General features: G+C 45.3%; 1 protein-coding gene across 5 annotated transcripts in view; it reads right to left on the bottom strand.

Moving 5' to 3' along the window:
* dock4b (dedicator of cytokinesis 4b) overlaps positions 1 to 19,453 on the bottom strand; it is a 146,813-nt gene that overhangs the window by 27,914 nt on the left and 99,446 nt on the right. For 3 of the 5 annotated variants that reach the window (XM_071386968.1, XM_071386970.1, XM_071386967.1), the window contains exons 21-41: positions 17,223 to 17,304; positions 16,591 to 16,761; positions 11,971 to 12,163; positions 11,441 to 11,577; positions 10,506 to 10,640; positions 9,775 to 9,873; positions 9,387 to 9,481; positions 9,176 to 9,251; positions 8,968 to 9,068; positions 8,784 to 8,842; positions 8,485 to 8,633; positions 8,206 to 8,291; positions 7,346 to 7,372; positions 6,921 to 7,077; positions 6,348 to 6,441; positions 6,062 to 6,210; positions 5,293 to 5,379; positions 5,059 to 5,163; positions 4,528 to 4,669; positions 2,094 to 2,260; positions 343 to 429 (exon numbers count right to left, since the gene is read on the bottom strand). In XM_071386968.1, the coding sequence (XP_071243069.1) occupies positions 343 to 429; positions 2,094 to 2,260; positions 4,528 to 4,669; positions 5,059 to 5,163; positions 5,293 to 5,379; positions 6,062 to 6,210; positions 6,348 to 6,441; positions 6,921 to 7,077; positions 7,346 to 7,372; positions 8,206 to 8,291; positions 8,485 to 8,633; positions 8,784 to 8,842; positions 8,968 to 9,068; positions 9,176 to 9,251; positions 9,387 to 9,481; positions 9,775 to 9,873; positions 10,506 to 10,640; positions 11,441 to 11,577; positions 11,971 to 12,163; positions 16,591 to 16,761; positions 17,223 to 17,304 (2,398 nt within the window). The remainder of the gene's footprint in view (positions 1 to 342; positions 430 to 2,093; positions 2,261 to 4,527; positions 4,670 to 5,058; positions 5,164 to 5,292; positions 5,380 to 6,061; positions 6,211 to 6,347; positions 6,442 to 6,920; positions 7,078 to 7,345; positions 7,373 to 8,205; positions 8,292 to 8,484; positions 8,634 to 8,783; positions 8,843 to 8,967; positions 9,069 to 9,175; positions 9,252 to 9,386; positions 9,482 to 9,774; positions 9,874 to 10,505; positions 10,641 to 11,440; positions 11,578 to 11,970; positions 12,164 to 16,590; positions 16,762 to 17,222; positions 17,305 to 19,453) is intronic. The other 2 variants (XM_071386971.1, XM_071386969.1) reach the window with 1 other exon arrangement.

The following is a 19,453-nucleotide window of genomic DNA, read 5'->3' on the forward strand; positions in this document are numbered from 1 at the left end:
ACACACACACACACACACAATCTCTCTAATACACAGCCTTCCGTACGCAGCTTGATCCTTCATAAATTACAGAGTAACATTATAATTATGAATCTCATGAATATTATGAATAACGTTCACCCTTCTCTTAAAGGGACATTTCACAATCACTGGGAACACTTTTCTTCCCATATATTTTTTTTACTACAAAACATAGAAAAGCACAATTTTCAAAGATGCTGATATAGGTCTACGCTCAGGGAGCTCGGTGGGGCTCTCTGCAAAGTTAGAACATAGCAGGGTCAGCATCGAGCAGTGTGTTGTGAATGGGGTTATATGAGGAGGTTATTGGAGGAGACTCACCAGTTCTCTCTTCTCCACCTCGAACCATCTGGAGATTCCTGGCAGGCTCTGGACCAGGGTTAGTGTCGTCCTCTCCACCCACAAACTCTGAAAACACACACACACACACATTAGCACACACACGGACATGTTCAGGCAGGCACACACACACTTCATGTTAATGCTGGCAATATACTGCTCGGAAAACACATTCACCCACACATCTGAGCAGCACAGATCACTGCTTTCCTCTCCTGTTAATATATGATGTGTAGGCACCGGTTCATAGAATGTCCAAGTACTACACATCCTCATGGATACAGAGTTCTCATAGCAACAGTCTACACCGATCTACAAATGATGCAGTGTCACTTCATTTAATGAATTAACACATGATTCTAATATATTCCTCTAATACCTTTCCTTGAACCCACAATTAGTTTGGAAACCAAATTGCATTTTCTGTCCATCCTTTTTACGAGATCATATCGACACAGAATTGATTCATGCTACTTCATATTCCCATATTAAATGTCAAATTTACCTGGCCTGAACAGTGTCTCTCAAGCACTAACTAGACTCAAAAGAGACAGCTGGGAAACCTAAACCTCAGTACGATATGATACGATGATATCCAATTCATAAACCTGACGATATTAGGTTAACGAATGGAGATTGAGTGAGCGTGGGTGGGTGGAGTCTGGAGAGACGATATTTAGACTGAGCTCCATGGCTGCGCCCTATCCCCTCAGCCCTCAAATGAAGTGGACACTTCTGATGACGTATCGCGACCGTGCGATGGAGGAAGGAATGATTTTTAAATGGAGCGCCCTTGGCCGGATATTCTTCCCTCGTTCATCCCACGATGATCGTGTTTTCAGCCACCGGTAGCTTGTGGGTGCTTTATATGCGCTACATTCAATTATGAGTGTATGTCTACTTATATTAACTATATAATTATTAATATACACCTACTGTATGATAGCTAGCAAATGAATTAGCTAAATAACGTTAGCCTGCCTAGCTGGAACTGAAGAAGGGAAATGTTTTATTTCTACAATGTCCAAAAACATTTTTTATCTTTTACTATAGTAGCAAAATGTCTAATTTATTTGCATTCGTTTTTACTTACACTTGTATGTTGACTTCTCCATTGATGTTGTTTTTAAGTTTTGGCTGACTTTTCTTAGCGGATGTACAATCGTCGCAAATTGAATTATGGGGAGTTTCAGCCCCCGGAGTGAACATAACTGTACACTCGCAAAGCCGACTGAAGACGAGGGCTGAGGGGCTTACGTTGCAAACTTCCCTTGCTCGGCTAATCATTTGGACCACCCTCCAAGACGGCGACGGGGATTCCCCCAAGGGCACGAGGCGAGGGTAAGTGGATGAGGGTGTGTCTTTTAAGTGATTGAACCGTAACCACAGTCTCAGCCTCTCCTAGCTCAGGAGTCTAATTAGTAGGACTATGAAATAAACAGCACCTGAACACACCAGTATACAGAGAGAAAGACCATGAGCCACCCACACAAGCACTCAATAAACAAGAGAGGGAGGACGAGAGATTGGGAGGGAGGGAGGGAGGGAGGGAGGGAGGGAAAATGAGTAAGGAGACAGATGTGTGGTAGACATCAAAGGAAGACACTAACAAGTCCAGAAAGGTGAGATAAGATGACGAGATGAGCAAAACAAAAAGGCAAAAAGAGAGAAACAAAAAGGCACAGAGGGGTGTTTTTGAGTGCCCAAACAGTGCGTGCCCCCCCCACCCCCACCTTGAACTCGTTCTCCTTGTCCTTGGTGCCCTTGTGAAACGGCCTGTCGTATCTGAACCTCCAGATGTGGTTGACCTTATAGAAGCTCTTGATGTTGTCAGGCACGCCGTCTCTCTGCAGCACGTCCTGGTTCTCTGGGATGGGGCTCACCGCGTAGATCTGTAGGTCTGGGCCAGCACGTCAAGGATGCGTACAATGGGTTGGACATACACACATGAACGCAAGCACCCCCCCCCCCCCCCCCCCCCCACCTTGGTTCCACAGGTCTATCCATCCAATTCATGTGTTAATACATCCTTTCCACTAATCACATCCTGTAGCCATTTATCTGAATCTCTACCCCACACTATATCACAATACATACCCATTTGCAGCAGGACTGGCCTGTGTCAGTGTAGTGCAGGGAGAGCTCATCAGCCCATGGATATAAATAGGGACGGGCATGGGTCCAGGAGCCTCAATGATTAACAACACATGAGGATAACAAAGCTGTATGCTAATACTATTTGAGGGGCCTTGTCTGCTCTAATTGCACTCTGAGAAAAGTCACACACAGAACAGATGACTCGCACGCACACACACACACACAGAGAGAGAGAGAGCGGCTCCTTCCGAACAGCTGTCCCATCAATCACTAGCGGAGGATCATTAAGATGGCTGCCGCATCCTACAGCCACCTTGTGCATTTTTATTAAGGGATCGATCCCGATCTTCGCTAAGCACTCGTGTATGTATTTACAGCACGGGCCAGAGATCTGGCTCAGGACCAAGAGGGAGGGAGTCATACCTTTGGTTTGCTCCTCTATAAACGACATGCTGTAACGGAAGGCTGTACGCAGCGTAAGAAAGCCAAAGTCCAAGGGGTTCCCTGGTTACACTCCTATTATGACGCGCACTGATATCCTTATTCATAAGGAATTATAGTATAGTATAATATGTCATTTATATGATTTAGGCCTACTAGACATGTGGGACGCAGTGCACTACTGTGTGTGTGTGTTTTTGGTTTTACTACCCTTGTGGGGACCATCCTCAGAAGGATAGTAAAACAAGGAACATTTTGACAAGTGGGGACATTTTGCCGGCCCCCCAAGGAAAAAGGATATTTTAGGATATTTTAGGCGTAAGAGTTAGGTTAGGCATTAAGTTTATGGTTCAGGTTAACCCATTACCCTCATAACCCGTATACGGGTTAAAAATGGCCGATTTGGGCACTGACATCAGAGCGCTTGTAAGGGTTTTGACTGACAACCGTTCATGAACTTGAGCACCGCGAGCGACGAGAAGTTTGCCCCTATCCCTCCTGCTAATTGGGCAACTTTTGCTAATGTTTTGGTTGTCTGAGCGAGAGAAGTGCTGTAAATAAAGAGGACTCAATGTATTTGTAAAGATGACACGTTGAGGATTCGAATAAATACCGCTTTAATGTCATACAAGCCAGCCCAAACACCCGTGAGTCCACATAATACACTCGTGAAGTATGACAGTGTCAACGTTTATGATCACTATGTTTGATGTACAGTTCAAATATGACATGGTGTTATTCCGAACAGAATGAGCCTTTGTTTTATTATGAAGAAAATTTGCCGCGGACCTTGCATCTGAAGGCACTGATGACTCCACCAAAATGACTGTCTGCTTCTCTAAATTGCCTTGTGAAAGCTAATCATGTTGGCAATAGAACAAGCTTTCAAATGATGCCCGGGGATGGATGGTGGGGATGCAGGGCTGTGTTCCAATCAAAACAACTACAAGTGTGCTTGCTCTGGTTCCTAAACGGCACAGCTTATAGTTGAAGACTCTTCTTTGAGTCATAAATGTGCGTTGACATGACTTAGGGACTGTGCCCACTGGAGAGGTGTGTGACCACTTGGAGACACCAGTTTGACCTCTCCCTCAAACCCTTGTCGTTCGTTTGTCTGCACCTACCTCACATTTTCCAAGAACATTCTTATCATGTTACTGAATGTTATGTTACTGAATGAATGATTTTGTAACAAATGCGGCAAAATGTACAGTAAATGTGAAATGCACGTAAAATCTACAGTGTAATGGTTGGATTCAGTCTTGTCAGGTGAACTGTTGTGTCCTCACCTTTAGTCTAATCATTTTCCCACAATCCTCTAAACTGTTCCTGTTTCATTCCTACCATGGTTATACACGTTTTCCATATTCTTTCCATAAGAAACGTTTCAATATAGTCCTATCCATATAGGCCAATTCCCACGAGTGTAAAAGGGTTAGGTTTAAGGTTAGGGAAAATAGGATTTTGAATGGGAATCAATTGTTTGGTCCTCACAAGGATGGTAAAACAAACTAGTGTGTGTGTGTGTGTGTGTGTGTGTGTGTGTGTGTGTGTGTGTGTGTGTGTGTGTGTGTGTGTGTGTGTGCGCATAATGCACGTAGTCTATGTCAACAGCTCAATAAAGGATACACTGGGCCTCGGCCTGGTAGATGGTCTGGTCAGGCTGGTTGACGTGCTGCATGGCGATGGCGTGGGGGAACTCATTCAGCATGCGCTGCTGAAAGGCCTCCAGCCTCTCGTAGTCATGGCCACGGCACACAAACTCCTTATTCTGCAGACGAGGCAGAGAGCATCAGAGGCAGAACAGAGACAGCACAGGGGTTAGCATGACATCTAGTGGACAGTTAGAGTATCTGCAACAGTTACAGTATCTAGAGGTCAGACCTAATTCTGTAACTTCAAAATAGGATTTGTGATTTCTTTGTAAATATGATAAACACATGCTAACAATTTATATGACGTTGCTTTTGCGTTACGTTGGTTATGAACGCAGAGTTCAAAGTCCTTTTGAGGAAACTAACAGATTGACAACATACTTCATCAGCAACTTGCTTAGGAGTGCAGATGGAAATTGGAGGGCAAACCCCTGTATGAGTAGTTCTACGGCCTCTTAAATGTCCTTTCTTTAACAAAACAACCCGTGGTAGAAAAGAGAGGTACCCTTAGGAAGAAGGGGAACTTCTTGCCATAGAAGCCGACCCTGAAGAACTCTGGCTCCAGTCTCTGCTGGTCCATGATCTTATCATACAGCGATGCCTCCATCATCTGTCAACAGGAAACGTCGGGTTACAAAACACTATTAGGTTATGTCATGTTCTACTAATAAACTAAACTGAGAACTGGTCAGGGATAAGTCAGTGTGAGGACATACTGAGAAGGTGTAAAGTAACTCACCCTCATCTTGCTGAGGTTCCTGTAGTCGTAGTAAGACTCGTACTGGTCCGCTAGCTCTCTGCACAGAATGATCCCGTTTTCCCAACACTGAGGAACCAAACACATCATCACATTAACAATGGTCACATCTCAATTAGGAATGTGTTTTCACCTCTTTCACATTAGCAGGATAAGGGTTAAAGGAAAGGAAGCCTCTTTAGAATATTGAGACGCTGACAAAACATGTAAAAATGGCCTGCAGAGGACACTGGCTGCGGTATGAGTGTTGACCAGTGGGTGGCGGTAGTGTACTAACAATAACCGTGCCAACTGCCAAGGCAGACCTGCCGTCACAATGTAGGTGCAGCAACCAGCCAACATGCTAATGAAATGAAAGCTTTCCTTTCCTGCTGCGTGTTAATCCCAAGGCAGTGGCAGCTAGCAGATGGCTTTGGTCGTGAATTCACAGGGAAATTGGGCAAAGAATAAATGGGGGAGGACATGTTGAATGATTCAGCAGACTAATAATGTGTTGGGAGATGCTGAGCAGAGCATTCAAATGATATTGGCTTTTTCTTATGACACTGTCCCAGGGTAATTGTTAATATAGAGAGAGAGTAGGGAGGACGAGAGAACAAGAGAGAGAGAACGAAAGCGAGAACGAGAGACAGAAAGAACGAACAAGAGATAATGGATAAGAGCGTCTGCTAAATGACTTAAATGTAATGTAAATGTAAATAAAGGATGACAAAGAGAGTGAAAGAAAGGGCCGGAGAGAGAGAGATCCCACCTTCCCCCTGTCAAAGTTCTGTACGATGGTGAGGTGGAGGTACTCCTTCCTCTGCCACTCGCTCTGCATGGGGTAGTTGAGGAACTCTCTGAGGGGCCTTTCGGACCACTCCAACAGCTCGTCATACAACAGGAGAGTGTAGGAGGCCTCTGCACAACACAAACAGCACCACACAGTCATGGTTATGCCAAACCCTTGAACCCCGGAACAGCCACACACTTAAAAAACACTAAGTTCACACACACACACACACGGCTTCATTTCCTGGTCATGTTTTACAGTGTACCTGTGTAATTCTGTGCTTTCAGGTGCAGTTCGTGCAGCTTGTGGATGTAGCGGATGTACATCTCCTCCTTGTTCAACTCAGTTTTGTAGAAATTCTAGAGACAGGCAACGAGGGGGAGACAGCGAGAGATTGAGGAGGGAGCAAAGGGCACTGATGTTTATCAGCCGCTGAGCAGTAACGAACTCAGTGCTATCTGCCCACATAAACGGGTGCCTTTCAGGCTCGAGTGCTTCGGTCCGTTATATAAGATAAACCTGCAGGACTGAAAGACACCACGCACAACATAAATCCCCCAGGTTGGCATGGTAACAAGACAACACAGAACATATTGTATTGTATGTGGGGGGGGGGGGGCTGTGAACTAGTTGAGCCCTGATCTAAAAAGCACGATCATCATAGCAACTTCATCATCAGTGGGAAAGGAACAGAAACACAGCTTTGGTCCTGCTCTCTTAACACAATAGTTGAAAAGGACAAAAGGCTAGCAACAAATAAAATGGGGTTTCTATGGTGACAGGAGAGCAGTGACTGAATCTGTTCAAGGGCCACAGGCGGAGAGAGACTGTCACTGACCAGCAGACTGACGGTGCAGCCAATCTTCTTCCCATCCACCTCCCCCAGCTTCATGCAGTCCCTGTAGTCCAGCAGTCTCTCCATCAGACGCGTGACGGTGGCGATGAGAGAGATGCCACTCTCCCTCCACGTCTCCCTCTCAATCTTCTTCAACAGACTGGAATGGCGAGAGAGAGAGAGAAAGGGAGCGCGAGAGAGAGAAGAGATGAGAGAGAGAGAGAAATGGACATAGAAGAGAGCAGAGAGCGAGAACGAGAGGAGAGAGAGAAACAAAGAAAGAGAGAAAGCAGAGAAAAAGACAGAAAGAGAGGAGAGAAATAAACTCTTCAACCTTGCTGTCAATCATGTTGTCCCGTCTCCCAGCAGTAAAGGACATCCCTAACAGAAGGACAACACACGGTGTGTAGAGTATTGGAGTGGCTTACCTAGGGTACGGACCAAACAGAGGGATTCTACTCCGGGAAAGCAATGGCAAAACAAATTAATAGATTAATAATATCAGCACACACTCACACAAGTTAGTTCAGGGTTAGTGATGTCAGTCAGGTAGATAAGGAAACGGAGTGAAACAAAAAAAGACTACGTACAGCTATAAAGTGTCTGCATCCCATGTTAGGGGACACGTCACCAATACATGGAAATAAGCTGTGTCCAGACCACACATGTAAAAGAGCAATGTGGTGGAGAAGGGAGAGCATTGTGGTGGCACTATGCGTTACAGTGTTCCTCACGTGACGGTGGACAAAGGCAGTGACATATATGGATGTTGGACTGTACGTACTGTAAACTAACGTGCCTTATGCTGAGTTCTAACCTGATGCAGAAGCGTGTTTATAAAGTGGCTACATGAACGGACTTATAACGCCCATATAAAGCTCATAAAGCGTATACGTCTCAATGAAAGCTGGTGGAACATTCATAAACGGCCCAGTTGATGTCTGACAAGAAGTGGGACTATGACGTATGGGCTTGCAGTGCGTTAGAGAGAGACTTGCACGAACACCGCACAGACCAACACTCACACACACACAAGCACTACAGCACAAAGCATGCAAGGTGACGGGACCAACCTGAGCACACGGACAAGGAGATCTCAGAGAGGAGGCGTGAAGGACTATGGATATGAGAGGAGGTGCTTGTCTGGAGAACTCCAAAACACTTCCCTTTTCCCCACCCCACATACTTCCCTCCATCCCGTCACGAGTCCTCTTACACACAGACAAACTGATCCGGGTACTGACGTTTACAGTACGGCGTGACCGCATGCGCCTTCCCCCTGACTCACATGCTGTTGAAGAGCTCTCTGTACGTCTCGTCCCCTTTGCCTTCCGACATCAGACCGTCCAGTTTGTCGATCAGCTTGGCCTCCACCTGACGAGAGAACAGATTGATTGCGTAATCAATCGAGAGCAATACACGGATGCCACCGCCGGGTACAGTGGGTAACGGTCTGGTGGGACTGCAATATCCATAAAGTGCCGCCAGGACGTGCTAGGGCTGGTCCCGGCCAGTCCAGTACCAGAGCTATATGAACGGCATAAATACGGACGGCTCTGTCCATTACCTGTTTGAAGTTTCCGCTCCTCCTCTGCTCCCAGTCCATCATGTCGTGGAAGATGGGGATCATGACGTTCCTCAGGTCAGGCTGGGGAACCAGGGTCACCTCCAGGAACGGACCTATCATCGCCGGGATGAAGTTCAACTTGTGCTCACCTGGAGAGAGAGAGGGGAGAGAGCAGGAGAGGGAGCGATGGAGAGAGCAGGAGAGGGCGAGAGAGGGAGATCAACTCCGTTCCTCTGAGAGACGAGCAAGAATCCAACGAAGTGACACAGAAGGAGAACGAGAATGTGGCTGCATCGTACCCAAGTTCTGCCACATGCTGTAGATCTCACAACCCATCATCACCCTCATGTCCCCGTACCTGTACAACGAGGTGACACACAGCGCCAGGTCACAACAGCGCCGAAGCCAGCGTGTGAAAAGTGGAGAAAGTTAGTGAGTGTGCACGTAGAACGTTTGTGGCGCGCACGCAGAGACGAGACTTACTTCTCCAGTACCCTCTTCCTCTTGGAGGGAGAGAAGGACTCTAGTTGAAGACAGGGCTGGTTGATGAAGATGACGGACAGATAGAAGTACGAGTCCCACACCTAGGGAGGACGCATTAAACCACATTGCAGCATGTCAATAACATGCTTTTTTCACGTTGTTTTATGTTTTTAACAAAAAAAGACAAAGTGGAAGTTAGAACTCTTACCTTGTAGTCAAACTTGTCATTGAGGAAGTTCTTCCTCAGAGCATCAGAGAGATACAGGACTGTTGTTATGATGACACTGAGACGGGGGGGGGGGGGGGGGTGGACAACAAGATTATGTCGATAAACCAAACTAAAAGCAGGTGTCAGCTAATAATGAGTAACTATGGAGGGACACCATTTTGAATCCGATATGTGGGAAAAGGGGTCTTACTTGTTGGTGACCAACCGCATGACAGTCCAATCTTTCGGGAACATCTCCGGCCGAATCAGAATGCGGAAAACGGTGAAAATCTGCAAGAGGAAGTCCTGAGAAACAGAAAAAAAGAGCACACTATGTTTACTTTGTTTAACAGCAATTGCCATTCAGCACATCACCAAACTGTGAATCGAAAGTAATGTAATCAGAGTGGGAGTGCATTCATGATATCCATAGTGTTCAATGTATTCCTTCCTATTACTGTGAACTTAGTGACCCCTCTCTCTCCATCGAACCTCTTCCTCAACCCCTGGCATGACTGTTCCTCATTACGCACACACACACTCCTCCGGAGTCATCAGTCAGATTCTGCTGAGTGGTGTGTGTGAGTGTGTAGGCTTACCCTCAGGTCATCTTTGCTGGTGAAGGCCTGCAGAAGCTGCTGGTAATGTTTATCACTCATCTGTCTGAGGAGAGCCAGCAGGCACGCCACAAACTCCCCCTGTAGACAGAGAGAGAGAGAGAGAGAGACACGGAGACAGAGAGAGAAATGTAGACGGAGACAGAGCCAGAGACAGAGACAGAGAGACAGAGACAGAGAGAGACAGAAATTGAGAGAGACAGAGAGAGAGAGAGACAGAGGCAGAGACAGAGCGAAATGGAGAGAGAGAGAGAGACAGAAATTGAGAGAGACAGCGAGACAGAGAGAGACAGCGAGACAGAGAGAGACAGCGAGACAGAGAGAGACAGAGAGAGACAGAGAGAGACAGAGAGAGACAGAGAGAAACAGCTTTTAACATCTGGGACATTGGCCACATATACTATATCTAACAATGAGAGAGATGGAAGACCATGTATCTCGATGTAAGACCTGTAAATACTACAGTCAGTACAGGCTGGGAGAGAAATAAAGTGGTTATTTTCTACTTTTTTAGGTGGTTTGACATTTGGCAAAATGTGAAATGGAAATGGAAGAGAATGGTTCTCTATGAACTCGGCTGTGGTTAAGAGCAGGACAGAAGTACAGCTCTTTTTGACCACAAATGCAGTTTCAATCAGTGACCTTAAAACCTCATGCTATATTTAGAATGACTAGCAGTTAGACACACACACACAGAACACACACACACTGACCGTGATGTCCTGGAACTGCAGTCTCATATTGGTCCCGGCTGGTTGTGGTCTGTTAGTGATCTCAAGGATGGTCCTCATCAGGACAACCAGCAGACTGTCCACTATCAGATCCACCTCCTCAGAAACCACCGGCTCCTAGGGACACACACAAGTTCATATTAAGTTTCACACAGGTACATATGGTACATAATCATGCCTGAAGTTTGCATGTGTACACAAACACATTACCCATACAGACAGTATGAAAACATACGGGACACAAAAAGATAGACCACTAGCCAATACTTAAACAAATTGGACACACATTAGTGTGGGTGTGTGTGTGTGTGTGTGTCAGACTGGCTGCTCCTGCTGTCACTTCATCTTAGCCATGTTCACAGCCCGGTCTCTCAGAGAGAGTGTGTGTGTGTGTGTGTGTGTGTGTGTGTGTGTGTGTGTGTGTGTGTGTGTGTGTGTGTGTGTGTGTGTGTGTGTGACTAGCTGCTTCTCAGCCAAACAGGCCAGCACCATGTCAAGGTCAGGACGAGACTTAACACGCTCACAGGGACAAACTGCCACATTCACACTTTCATGTTTCATTGATTGATTCCAATTGGATTGTTTATTTTTTTCTGGTACCTAGCTATCTGTTTACTTCCTTACTTGATCAATGAACCAGATTTATTGGACTCTAATGTCAGTCTGGCAGGTTTTGCTAGTTTGTTATAAAACGCCACGCAAACAAACAAAGCGGTGTTCAGATCACAATACACATTGTTGTCATCAAATATCCAAGGGAACAATAACATTTTTCAGCAATGCCTTTTGAGCTATTAACAGTGAGTTAAGTAACCTCGATCTCAAATCGTGCACAATTTGTCGTCCGCCCATGACTAAACGTGAGGTCAGTCTAAAAGACTACACTACCCGTGGTGCTCTGCTGTAGCTGTACTCACGGTGGCGACAGAGTCGTACTTCCTGATGAGAGAGAGCATGCTGGTGAGGATACGGGCACACATCACCAGGTCTCTCTGCTCCTGCATGTGGGCCTGCAACAGACGCAACACCACCGGGAGCAGGATGCACCTCGACTCTGGAATGCACACAAGTACACACACTTGAACATGAAAATACACACACACACACACTCACAGACACAAAATTACTAGCATGTATGTTCTGCTCAAACACCTGTTTTAAATTTTTTATCCCTCTCTTGGGTTTTTAACCCCTAGCCTTGCCTCTGAGCATGCAGCTAATACAATGTTACCACGGATATTTGTGCGAGTATATAATTATCATTAACTACAATTAACTGGCAAGTGCGCCTGTGTAGGTATGTAATTACTAGCAATTGTGCATAATCATGTGTGCGCGATATGTGTGTTTGTGTGTGTGCGTACATAAGCCCCAAATGTTTGCTTGTGAGTGTTGTGTAAGTTATTAAATATTGTGTGTGTGTGTGTGCGTGTGCGTGCGTTCCTACCTGTGTTGGTGTACAGCTGGCTCTCCACGGTCCTGGCGATACAATGTAGCTTGACGGCTTCCAGGGGGCACTCAGCGTGAGCGGTGGCGGGCAGGCTGCCCAGCGTCTCCCTGACGAAGCCTGCCACCTCCCTCACAGTGAAGATCTTCAGCAGCTCCCCGTACACCGCAGGGAACGTCCTCAGGAACACCGCCTGGGAATACACAGACATAAACAGACACTGTATAAATATACAGTGGCTTGCGAAAGTATTCATCCCCCTTTGACATTTTTCCTATTTTGTTGCCTTACAACCTGGAATTAAAATGGATTTTGGGGGAGTTTGTATCATTTGATTTACACAACATGCCTACCCCTTTGAAGATGCAAAATGTCTTTTTATTGTGAAACAAACAAGAAATAAGACAAAAAATCTGAAAACTTGAGCGTGCATAACTATTCACCCCCCCCAAAGTCAATACTTTGTAGAGCCACCTTTTGCAGCAATTACAGCTGCAAGTCTCTTGGGATATGTCTCTATAAGCTTGGCACATCTAGCCACTGGGATTTTTCCCATTCTTCAAGGCAAAACTGCTCCAGCTCCTTCAAGTTGGATGGGTTCCGCTGGTGTACAGCAATCTTTAAGTCATACCACAGATTCTCAATTGGGTTGAGGTGTGGGCTTTGACTAAGCCATTCCAAGACATTTAAATGTTTCCCCTTAAACCACTCAAGTTCTGCTTTAGCAGTCGGCTGGAAGGTGAACCTCTGTCCCAGTCTCAAATCTCTGGAAGACTGAAACAGGTTTCCTGCAAGAATTTCCCTGTATTTAGCACCATCCATCATTCCTTCAATTCTGACCAGTTTCCCAGTCCCTGCCGATGAAAAACATCTCCACAGCATGATGCTGCCACCACCATGCTTCACTGTGGGGATGGTGTTCTCAGGGTGATGAGAGGTGTTGGATTTGCACCATAGTGTTTTCCTTGATGGCCAAAAAGCTCAATTTAGTCTCATCTAACCAGAGTACCTTCTTCCATATGTTTGGGGAGATTTTCTGGCCACTCTTCCGTAAAGCCCAGCTCTGTGGAGTGTTCGGCTTAAAGTGGTCCTATGGACAGATACTCAAATCTCCGCTGTGGAGCTTTCCAGCTCCTTCAGGGTTATGGTGCTCCGTGGGATGTCCCTGACCTGTTTGGAGAGCTCCTTGATCTTCATGGTGTCGCTTGCTTGGTGGTGCCCCTTGCTTACTGGTGTTGCAGACTCTGGGGCCTTTCAGAACAGGTGTATATATACTGAGATCATGTGACACTTAAATAAAGTCCACCTGTGTGCAATCTAACTAATTATGTGACTTCTGAAGGTAATTGGTTGCAACAGATCTTATTTAGGGGCTTCATAGCAAAGGGGGTGAATACATACGCACGCAACACTCTTCCGTAAAAAAACAATTTGGACTATTTTGTGTATGTCCATTACATGAAATCTAAATAAAAATCGAATTTAAATTACAGCTTGTAATGCAACAACGTAGGAAAAACGCCAAGGGGACGAATAATTTTGCAAGGCACAGTAGCTATCTAACAGTATGTAGTACAGGTGTGACTTACGGTTAACACATAAGCTACTTTATAGTCAGTATACTGTATGTGCCTTATGATAAAATGTTACTCAAACCATATACAGTTATGTGTAGGACCCCAACACACTTATCTAGGAGGCTTTTACCTAAAGTCATCAACAGTTACAGTAACAAATAGGATACTGTATATTCAGTAAATGTGGCCCATGAGAAATCAAACCAATCATAACCAACGCTTCAACCGATACAGTCTAGGACCCCAACACACACAGCAGAACGTCTATTCTATGCCTGTACAGAAACACAATTCCACGACAGTATAATATAAGTTATATCTTGATATCCCTTATCTCTAACCTACAGTGCCTTCAGAAAGCATTCCTACCCCTTGACTCAATCCACATTGTGTTGTGTTATAACCCACCAGATAGCATATGAACGTGTCATAAGCAATGGCAAAATGTGTAGAATTGAGACTGGGTTTTTGTGGGTACTATTTAATGAAGCTGAGGACTTGTGAGGCGCCTGTTTCTCAAACTAGACACTCTAATGTACTTGTCCTCTTGCTCAGTTGTGCACCGGGGCCTTCTCTTTCTATTCTGGTTAGAGCCAGTTTGTTCTGTGAAGGGAGTAGTACACAGCGTTGTGCTAGATCTTCAGTTTCTTGGCAATTTCTCGCAGGGAATAGCCTTAATTTCTCAGAACAAGAATAGATTGACGAGTTTCAGAAGAAAGGTCTTTGTTTCTGGCCATTTTGAGCCTGTAATCGAACCCACAAATGCTGATGCCCCAGATACTCAACTAGTCTAAAGAAGGCCAGTTTTATTGCTTCTTTAATCAGTACAACAGTTTTCATCTGTGCTAACATAATTGCAAAAGGGTTTGCTAATTATCAATTTCCCTTTTTAAAATGATAAACTTGGATTAGCTAACATTGGATTAGCTAACATAACGTACCAGGACTTTGCTGATAATGGACCTCTGTACGCCTATGTAGATATTCCATAAAAAAATCTGCCACTTGTAGCTACAATAGTAATTTACAAAATTAACAATGTCTACACTGTATTTCTGATCAATTTTATGTTATTTTAATTGACAAAAAATTTGCTTTTCTTTCAAAAACAAGGAAAATTTGAAGTGACCCCAAACTTTTCAACGGTAGTGTATATGCAAAGGTATGTGGACACACCTTCAAATTAGTGTATATGGCTGTTTCAGCCACACCCGTTGCTGACAGGTGTATAACATCGAGCACACAGCCATGCAATCGCCATAGACAAACATTGGCAGTAGAATGGCCTTACTGAAGAGCTCAGTGACTTTCAACGCGGCACCGTCATAGGAAGCCACCTTTCCAACAAGTCAGTTCATCAAATTTCTGCCCTGCTATAGCTGACCCGTTGAACTGTAAGTGCCGTTATTGTGAAGTGGAAACGTTTAGGAGCAACAATGGCTCAGCTGTGAAGTGGTAGGCCACACAAGCTCACAGAATGTGAGTGCTGAAGCCCGTAGCGCGTAAAAAATTCTGTCCTCGGTTGCAAATGTGTAGTGTAGCATGAGAAGAGCTTTAAAATATATATATTTTTTTTTATCTCTGCCCCATGGCAAATGTGTAGAATTGAAGGTAATTAGATGTAAAACTGCTAAATAAATCTCATCCTCATGGCAAAATTGGAATTTACATTTATGCTGATCTCCAATCCCAAACCACTGGTCTTCATGGAGAGTTTGCCATGTAGGCAGCATTCATTAATGCCTCCAACACACCTAATCCAGAGGTGCCATCAACAGCAGCACAGTGTAATACAGGACGGGGGGGGGGGGGGGGGGGCGCCAGATTAACATGGATTAGGAGTGGCCTGACCTGCATTCTCCTATAGCCATTGTTCTGTTCTGTTGTAGATCAAGATTACAATAGCTCAGCAATCAGCCATTTGTTTTACTGGATTGTGCTAAGAGGTGCACACTGTTACTGTTACTGTTCTGACAGAGAGCCTCTGTGTCTAGTTAAAATGATTTCCCGGCGGCACTGGAAGGGAGGACAGGTGGAGCAGCATGATGACACCAGGGCGTAATAACAACCCACACAAGGTGAAAATAACAGTGCGGTGTGTGGCGAGGATCTCCAGCAGAGAGTGAGAGCCAGAGTGAATGGTCACTCACGCAACAGGGTGAACAGACAGACTGACGGGCCAGGTCATTATCAGCTGGGTTCATTAGGGTGGGCTGCTGTGGGAGTTTACACAGCTAAGTGTGCAGTAAACACACACACACACACACACACACACACACACACCCCAGTGGCTTATATCTTAGTGTGCAACCATGAATTAGACCCACACATTATCTGTGGAGGGCCCAAGGGTGAGACAGGCTGGAGGCCACTGGGGAGAGATGATTATTAGAGAGAGCAGGGACACACACACACACACATATAATGTATTACTGTAGATTAGGATCTCGAGGATTTGGGGGAAGGAGGACAAGGTCTCTGGTGTATAATAAGCACATAAGCACACACACACCCTCATAGTACCGTGTGTGTCTGTACAAACAAAGACATCAGCTGAAGACGGAGACACGCAGACACGTGAAGACACACACGCTACACTGTGTGAAATTCAGATTATTTGTGGGCGTGTTTAGCAGCTTTGTTTTAGTCTTCCTGGAGAGCAGTTCAGCCTGGTTTGTTGCTGTGCAGCCCCCCAAGACAAAGTATGAATTACAAAGTATCTCCAGGGCTTATTATCTGCGTGAAATTCAATTAAAAACATTTTCTTACAAATCAAACTGAATTAAGTGGGATTGCTTATTGCTTGAAACAACACACACACACACACACACACACACACACATACACACAGAGAAGCCTGCCACCTGCTGTTATTGCCCATCGCAAATAAAGCAAGCCAGACCAGGATGCAATGCTGATGACCTCTGTGCTCTCTATCAATCATGTGGGGCATGTATCATGTCTGCACTGCGTCAAGCCACTGTGTCCGTATCAGGTGCACACACACACACACCGTCACAAAAACACACACACACCGACACACCTGTGTCTGCGTGACGGGGCTGGTGATCTTGTTCTCCTGGGACAGGAAGAAGCGGATGGACATGAAGAGCTCGTGGACGCAGCAGCGGAACTCCTCCTCGCTCTGACCCCCCGTGGCGAGGGCGAAGAGACGCCGGGACTGGATGATGTACTTAAAGATGTACTCAGTGGCCTGGGGGGGGGGGGGAACATAAAGAAACACCCAGTTACTCCCTGATAACATCACTCATCCACCATAACACTAGACAACACTGGTATTAAAACATAATGGGGAAACATATTAGTGTCGTTGAATGTGGGTCCCTGCAATTATGTGTGCTACTAGGCCCATTAAAAGTAACATGTTACGGAAATGTTGAACACCCAAGGTGTAGTATTTCCACTTTTGAAACTGCATGCAGCAACAATATGAGAGAGAGGTGGCGAAAAGAGACTAATGAACGATACGGAGATATTTTTACATTTACATTTAAGTCATTTAGCAGACGCTCTTATCCAGAGCGACTTACAAATTGGAAAGATATCCTCAACACACGCTGAAGAGGATGTGTGTGTGTGTGTGTGTGTGTGTGTGTGTGTGTGTGTGTGTGTGTGTGTGTGTGTGTGTGCGTGCGTTCAGGAGCACACACTCACCTTGAGGACCTGCTGAATGTGATCTTGGTGCTCAGCGTCTATGATGCGATCCACGTACCACTTCAGTACTTTGATCAGGTCCCTGCGAGAGAGAAAAACACACACACGCCTAGCATCAACTACTGAACTCGACCTTTCTCTGCGGATCACAATGCATTTCCACCAACAATCCCAAGCATCCACCTACACATCCCAGAGGCACAACACACAAAGAGCGCCTTGGTGTGGCGCGAGTGAACGCTGTATAGCGCATGTCAAATATTTGCGTATGATACACCCATGTTGTTAAAAATGTATGGCGATGGTGTTCATCAACAACGTCTAGGCCTGAACAACCTCCGATCGTGTTCTGTTTATTCGACAAAAAAGATACAGAACCCAAGGGTCGGTTTATAAAACGTCTGTGTGTGGCTGTGCAATGGTGCGATCACAATATTTTCAAATTCACACTGTGTAGTGTATTAACACTAATGGCCAGGTTTGAGAGAGCACACGCTTACAGATAATTGAACAAAATCATCAGAGACAGTATGAGTACAAGCAAAGGGGAAACGGTGGAGAGAGCACTGTAAATTCCACGGAACGAACATCTGTGTGAGAGATGTGTCGCCTGCTTTTCTGTGATTGGACCGTGATCACAGGTTGATTGGTTTTTCCCTTGGGTACATAGCGTACTGAAGAGACAGCCACCATTTTGTTGGACATAATCAGCTAATAAAGTGTACAATCTTATTTCTATTACTGAATTGATACACTACATGGTCAAAAGTATGTGGACACCTGCTCGACGTACAGCTCATTCCAAAATCACGAGCATTAATATGGAGTCGGTCCCCCCTTTTTGCTGCGATAACAGCCTCCACTCTTCTGGGAAGGCGTTCCACTAGACGTCGGAACATTGCTGCAGAGATTTGCTTCCATTCAGCCACAACAGCATTAATGAGGTCGGGCACTGATGTTGGGCGACTATGGCTGGCTCGCAGTCGGCGTTCCAATTCATTCCAAAGGTGTCCGATGGGGTTGAGGTCAAGGCTCTGTGCAGGCCAGTCAAGTTCTTCTACAACGATATCGACAAACAATCTCTATATGGACCTTGTTTTGTGTACGGGGGCATTGTCATGCTGAAACAGGAAAGAGCCTTCACCAAACTGTTGCCACAAAGTTGGAAGCGCAGAATTGTCTAGAATGTCATTGTGTTGTAGCATTAAAATTTCCCTTCACTGGAACTAAGGGGCCTAGCCCAAACCATGTAAAACAGCCACAGACCATTATTCCTCCTCCACCAAACTTTACAGTTGGCACAATGCAGTCGAGCAGGTAGCGTTCTCCTGGCATCCGACAAACCTAGATTCGTCCGTCGGACTGCGAGAGAGTGAAGCCTGATTCATCACTTCAGAGAACGCGTTTCCACTGCTCCAGAATCCAATGGCGGTAAACTTTACACCACTCCAGCCGACGCTTGGCATTGTGGATGGTGATCTTAGGTTTGTGTGGCTGCTCGTCCATGGAAACCCATTTCATGAAGCTCCCAACGAACAGTTGCAACCGAGGACAGAATTGTTTACGCGCTACAGGCTTCAGCACTCACATTCACATTCTGTGAGTCATTGTTGCTCCTAAACGTTTCCACTTCACAATAACAGCACACCAGAGCAGCTATAGCAGGGCAGAAATTTGACGAACTGACTTGTTGGAAAGGTGGCTTCCTATGACGGTGTCACATTGGCACTGAGCTCTTCAGTAAGGCCATTCTACTGCCAATGTTAGTCTATGGCAATTGCATGGCTGTGTGCTCAATTTTATACACCTGTCAGCAACGAGTGTGGCTGAAACAGCCATATACACTAATTTGAAGGGGTGTCCACATACCTTTGCATATACACTACCGTACAAAAGTTTGGGGTCACTTCAAATTTTCCTTGTTTTTGAAAGAAAAGCACATTTTTTGTCAATTAAAATAACATAAAATTGATCAGAAATACAGTGTAGACATTGTTAATTTTGTAAATGACTATTGTAGCTATAAGTGGCAGATTTGTTATGGAATATCTACATAGGCGTAAAGAGGCCCATTATCAGCAACCATTAGTCCTGTGTTCCAATGGCACGTTATGTTAGCTAATCCAAGTTTATCATTTTAAAAAGGCTAATTGATCATTAGCAAACCCTTTTGCAATTATGTTAGCACAGATGAAAACTGTTGTACTGATTAAAGAAGCAATAAAACTGGC

This window comes from Salvelinus alpinus, chromosome 37, assembly GCF_045679555.1.
Source record: "Salvelinus alpinus chromosome 37, SLU_Salpinus.1, whole genome shotgun sequence".
In the NCBI taxonomy this organism is placed as follows: Eukaryota; Metazoa; Chordata; class Actinopteri; order Salmoniformes; family Salmonidae; genus Salvelinus; species Salvelinus alpinus.